General features: G+C 37.2%; 1 protein-coding gene across 1 annotated transcript; it reads right to left on the reverse strand.

Annotated features, from left to right (window-relative positions):
- Window positions 1-2,662: 2,662 nt before the first annotated feature.
- On the reverse strand, window positions 2,663-2,935 carry LOC111812230 (serine-rich and transmembrane domain-containing protein 1-like). The gene has a single exon (XM_023699891.1). The coding sequence runs from the start codon at window positions 2,933-2,935 to the stop codon at window positions 2,663-2,665; it is 273 nt and encodes a 90-aa protein (XP_023555659.1).
- Window positions 2,936-6,528: the final 3,593 nt, after the last annotated feature.

The following is a 6,528-nucleotide window of genomic DNA, read 5'->3' on the forward strand; positions in this document are numbered from 1 at the left end:
GTAATAGGTGCTGTTTGTTTTTGGTGAATGTTCAGCAAAGATTTAGATCCCATGGGGTTGTTGTAATTAAAAAGGATAGTTGTTTTCTAGGTGAGTAATCTGATCATAAGTTAGGAATTATCCTCTAAATCCGTGATTACAGGAAACTTTAATCTCCTCACATCTGGCTGGGAAGGCCAGGTAGGCAGAGAGCAGATTTGCAATCTGCATCTTCATAAGAATCAGCAACAACACATGGAGTACCTTCCTATTTGCTGCTGTCTGAAAAGGTACTTACTACCTACACTTATCCAATCACAGACTTCTCAACTGTAAAGTGCATTCAAACACTGTGGGCAGAAAAAGGGAAAGCTGGAGTGAGGGGCAATATGTGTCCTTAAGCAGTTCTGGATTGGGCTGTAGTTCAGTGGCACAGCACCTGCCTAGCAAGTGTGAGGTCCTGATTTCAATTCTTAGTACCAAAGAAGAAAGAAGAAAGAAAGAAAGAAAGGAAGGAAGGAAGGAAGGAAGGAAGGAAGGAAGGAAGGAAGAAGAAGAATGAAAGAAGAAAGAAAGAAAGAAAGAAAGAAAGAAAGAAAGAAAGAAAGAAAGAAAGAAAGAAGAAAGAGAAAAGAGAAACAAAAAAGAACTTCTGGGGTATATTGCCAGTTTTTGATGAACTCCATGTATGGCTGCCAGGAGTTAAAATTTTAAAAGGACATGGTATTTATGTGTTGAATAAAGACAACCTAAGCCACCAACATAGAATCATATGAGTCACTTTCATGTTCAGAAACATAAAGCGAACTATGTACTTCTTTGAGTCTTAGCCTACCTCCTCATTTGTTGTGAACAGTGCAGAATGCAGCTGCCGTCTCTCACAGTGCACAGTTGCTAACAGGTGTGTCAGAGTCTACCTTGCTGCCAAGTTTAGCTCTGCATATGGGGATTTCACACTTTCCAGCCCCTTAGAGAGGGGAACATTGGCAAATGACTATAAAAGTGGAAAGCACTTGGGAATTTCACCATCATACTAGATTTAGTTCAGAGTAAAAAGGGCCAATCTAAATTAGATACAGTGGTAGAGGCATTAATTTCGCATCCATTCCACTTCTCTCTTACCACCACTGCATCTCCCCATGGAGTACCCTGTAAAATTTGATGACAACCTTTTAGGTACAAAGAATGAGTGATTTTTGAGCATGTAGAATGTAACATAGGTTTACTAGTTCTTTGTGGCAAAACTGCCACTGGTGTTCTCATTTCTGTTTTGTAAACAGTATTCATCTCCTTTGGTTTCTGTTTGGAAATTTAATTTAAATGAATCAAATTCTCCCATACTGACAAATTATGGTGACTTATGTGAATGAAATTTTTAAAAAAATATATTTTTTCCTATAGATAATAAATGGTCTTTTGGCAGGGATGAGGAAGAGAAGAACATTTTTGGGAAAGACAAATATGACACCTGAGGACATTTATCTCAAAAAGGATTTGTTGGACGGTGTTGTATAATCCTTTCAACTCTTGTCACTCTTTATTTTCTTCTACTCAGATCTAAAAAAGTCTAGCAATGACTATCCAAATCATTTTTTCAGCAAAAAAAATACAAAACCAATCAAACAAACAAACAAAAAAATCCTAGGGCCGGGGAGATGGCTCGGTGGAATAAGCGCTTCCCTGGCAAGTGCAAGGGCCTGAGTTCAATCCCCGGTTCCGCCAAAAAAAAAAAAAAAAAAAAAACCAGAAAAAAAAATCCTACGACAAATCTTGAGATTCAGAAAGCTGGAAGGTTTTATTTGAAGCCAAAATCATTCTATGACAGAATATCAAAATTATTTCATCTCTGCTTTAAAGTACAGTTAGATCTGCTTTGTCATGGCCACCTTTTGGTGAAGTTCTTATTTGTGTGCAGCTTAATCCTGGAGTGCAACAGGGAGGGAGAGAAAGGCACTCACTTGTACTGTAGAATTCCTGGTCATGAGAACATTTTGACATCATTTTCTCTTGATATGGGGTCAGGGCGTCATTCCAGCATTTTGCTATACATCTGTTTTTACAACAATAATAACGGAGATGGTATGCACATTTTTTTCTTACTAGATGAGGTTTACTCATTTTCTTTCTTGAAGGCTGCTCCATAAATTGACACAGTTTCTTTAAATCTATTCTTTCATTTGGGACAATTTTGATGGGCTAAGATGATGAAACCATTGTTGTTTTGATCCTCTTTTGCTAACCTCTGACAAGATTTATCTTTAAGTCAATATAGACAATTTTTTAGGGCCAAATTGATGAGTTGTCTTTTTCTTGTGATACCCTCGGGAAGCATTCACACCTTCAAAGGAAAATTCTCATTTGTTCTTAGAGCTTCCAGAGATCTTGTGTTTTTAACAATACCATCATATGAATTTCTGTGGTCTGAGGTTTGTGGCAGGCCCAGGCTCCCTTTGGTTACTATGGAAACCTGCCCTCCCAACCAGCTGTCATTTCCTATATTCTTTTCAAAAAATGAGTCTCAGACCTCTTATATATCCCACAAGCAGAGTCTAGATGAAGAACACAAACAAAACACAAGCAGCTTGTTGTTACATGGGAAGCTTCGTGACAGAAAGCAAGATTTCCTGCACATTCACATACAAGGGTTCAGTCAGATCCACTAAATCTCACCTTCATTCTGGCTTTAAGGAGTGGGGATTCGACTCTGCATCTCTACATCTGTAAATTGTGGGGCACTTTCTGTGCTTTCAGAGGTGATGGGTGAGATGACGTGTTTGAGTCGAAGGAGCATTGTGAAGAGAAGGATGAGGAGAATGGCCAGGAGGCTCAGGAACAAACCCACATACATGTACAGATTGGAATACTTGTCTGAAGTGGTGTCAACCTCTGTGGCCAGAGTGGGAAAATGGGCCCTCCCAGTGAGATTTCCATGGTACTTAAAATGCACCTCTGTCATCCCTCAGTACTTGAGTTGATAACTCTTCTGTTTCTATTGTCTCTGTGGCATTCGAGGTCACCTACACAGTCTCTGAATATACTTGGGGTATTCTAACAGTCTGATGCAAACCAGTCACTCTAGGAGTGAAATTAGTGCACAGAGAAGAAAACAGTAATGTTCTGAATTGGTAATTTATCTTTTCTCTGTCTTCTAGCACAATAAGCACCTCCCTTCTAAAGAGATTTTATCAGAATTTCTTAATTAAAAACATCTTTAAAAGATACATCTATAAATACAGCTTTATTTCTCCTACTCTTATACTGATTAAGTATGGTAAAACTTTTGTAATACTGGACAGGGGCTAAGAATCTCTTATAGTATTATGTCAGACTTTCACACTATTTTGGTGGAGTGAAAAAGGGATCCCTTTTACCTATGGCCTGTTTATATGTGTGGACTAATTAATCGCATGAATTTAATTGGATTTCTCTGTGAGGAGACTTTCTAAAAGCTTTTATATATTTCTGGCTCATTCTATCTGACCCCTACTTGTCCGTCTTGCTGAATCATTCCTAAGAATGGAAACTAAAGTTCCTGCCCAGCTGCATAGCATAAGGTCTGTAAGTCTAGAGGACATGAATGTGCTACAGTCTTGTTGATGTCCTTCACTGTAGGTTGGAGTAGAAGTGTTGTCACACCTGGTAATTCTCAGATGGAGGAGGCCTTACAGATGCTGATATCAGTAGGCGTGGGTTCAGAAGAATTGGCTGCTAAGATTCTTCAACAGACTTATTTTCCTGGAAATTAAAAAGAATCAAAGAGTAAGTATTCAAGAATCTAAAGGAAATGGATAAAAATATACTTCAAAATGGAAATGAACACGGTTTGCTACAGGCAAATTAATTTTTAAAATAATATAATTTTCCATAATTTTGAATGCTTTTTTGTGCATATGTGGTCCTGGGGGTTAAGGCCTTGTTCATGCTAGGCAAGTGCTCTACTTCTGTTTTTAAATATAAATTTAAATGTAAATTTATTTATTTATTTTTATTTGGTACAGGGTCTCACTATGCAGCTCAGACTCATAGTGATCCTCCTGTTTCAGCATCCCCAGCACTGGGATTACAAGCATGCATCACCACATGGGGACTCAGTTGCTGGCTCAGTGTGCCTGCCTGGGTGTGGGGCTGGCAAGGCATGCAGTACCCAGGGATCAAACTCGGGTTCCTATGCTTGCCTAAGCAGAAGTGCTCTACTGCTGAGCTACATTCCCAGTCATTTTTGTTCTTATTTTGATAACAAAATCTCCCTATGTGTCCCAGGGTGGCCTGAAACTGGATCCTCCTGCCTTAGCCTCTTGAGCGACTGAGATTACAGATGTGTTCTACCATGCTTGGCTGGATATCTTTTCCCCTTATGCAAGAAATACCTATTAAAAGGTTAAAGAAAAATCCTGATCACTTAACAGCAATTAATAACTATGCTAGATTATGACAGCATTTTCTGTGTTAACTGATCATAAGATTCACCTGTAGTAATTTTATTATGCAGCAACTGGGTTACAAACTAGATATTTGAATTATAATCTTCAAAGTAGGGATCTGGGTACCACTTTGAAGATTCAGATTTCAATCAACTGAGGTGGAACCCGAATGTTGTTATGTCTTAAAAACTTCCCAAGTAACTCTGAATTGCAACCAGGACCTAGAAGCACTTACCTAGCTTAACCAGGAAAGCCCATCACTGAAACAAAGTAGACCTAAATTTAAGGATTTATCACTTCCTGAGTTTCCGTGTCAAATTGCACTTTAATGTGTCATGGAATATTTAAAAATGCAAGTTTCTCCCAACTTTGCTTTTGTTCTCTCTCATGTAGGTAGGCAGTGTAAGAATTCATATTATTTTCAGTATTTGTAGAACAGAAGAAATTGGGAAAGTATGTCTGTGTTGAGCAAAATAACAGAATTTTTCATTATTAGACAAGACAGAACTTTGTCTTTATTGAAAAAAATTCTGTTTTGTAAAAGAGGTCAACTATGTACTGTTAAAGTTTCTCAAAGTAATTTCCCTTGTCATTCCAAACATTAATTTTGAGTAAAATGAAAAAATATAAACCCCTATTTCCTGTCACATTTCTGTGTGCAATAGTAGTAGGTTGTTGACAATGTAGCTTAGTTTTGTCTCTTTTTACCATACTCAAGAAGAGTTAATAGAAACAGCTCCAACAATCTCATTATTCTTTTAATCATCTTTAATTTTGCAAGTAGACTGGAGCACTTCAGCTTAAATTTTATATTCCCCACTCCACATTACTATATGTTTTAGTATAATTTTATGAGGTGTGATTAAAATGCACGGTGATGTTTAAACTAAAAAAAATATTACCGTAAAAGACACATTGCCATTAATATCCACCTCACCCAAATACTTTTCACTTTAAATACATTTATCTCTTTGTTTTTGCCTCTTTCTAAAGCAGTTCTGGAAGTCCTTTTCTGTAAGTGTCTTTACAAAGTACAATTAAAAATACAGTGAATGTTGTTTCTGAGTGCCATCCAAAGGAAATGTAGGCTTGTAGATCCAGTTTGCTATGTCCTCATTGATCCATTTCAACCAGATCTGGTGCTGTACAATTTCTGGCTCTTCTCTCATGTCGAAATGACCATGAAAGGTAAACATTTTGAGTAGATTCAGAACATTTAGGTAGCCAAGACAACAGCACAAGTAAAGATACTCATGAAAAAGGACTTCTAAAACTACTTAGCAAATGGAAAGAATGATGGAATAAGTATGCTTTCAGTGAGGTGGAGTACTTTGATGGGGTATTAATGGCAATGTGTCATTTATTATAAGTTTTAAAAAATTAAACATTCAACGTATAATTTAGTCACAACTCTTATTCCCCCTATCAGCCACTTTGTAAGAAACAAGAGCAAAGGCAGGGGTTCTTTCTCTATGCTTTTTGGAGCAACTGTTTAGGAAGATATTCATTTTGATTTAGGTAGGTTTTTTTTGTAGGGGAGAAGTCAAGTTCCAGGAATACACTTTTTCATTCAATTCTTTACACACTGAATGGTGAGAGTTTATTGGGTTTTCTCTCTAGGAAGTCCATCTGAAGAATTTAGCTAATCTGTTTTTACATTGTATAGAGGTCCTACTTTTAAATCATATTTAAAATAGTGTTACTGCTTGAATTGTATCACCCAAAAAGATACCTAGATGTCTTAACTCTAGTACCTGTGACTTTCATCTTATTTGGAAATAATATCATCACAGATATAATCAAATTAAAATGAGGTCACTAGGTTGGCTCATAATCCAAGGACTGGGATCCCTCTAATCCAAAGACAAAGTTAGCCAATGATGAGACAGAGACAGAGATTGGAGTGACATATACTTAAACCAAGGAATGCCAAAGTTTGCTAGCAAAGACCAGAGGCTGGAAATGGGAAAGATTCTACCCTACAGAATTGAGGGTGTGTCAATCCCTGACACCACCAACAAACAAACAAACAAACAAACAAACAAACAAACAGATTTGAAGGTGTGTGACCTAGTTGATGCCTTAATTTCAGAATTTTAGCTTCCATACCTGACAAAATAAATTTCTG

This window comes from Octodon degus, unplaced genomic scaffold (assembly GCF_000260255.1).
Source record: "Octodon degus isolate 3935 unplaced genomic scaffold, OctDeg1.0 scaffold00117, whole genome shotgun sequence".
NCBI lineage: Eukaryota > Metazoa > Chordata > Mammalia > Rodentia > Octodontidae > Octodon > Octodon degus.

What these genes read in the sequence shown, in the direction of transcription:
- LOC111812230 (XM_023699891.1), bottom strand. Translation starts at nt 2,935, where the DNA reads ATGACAGAGGTGCATTTTAAGTACCATGGAAATCTCACTGGGAGGGCC.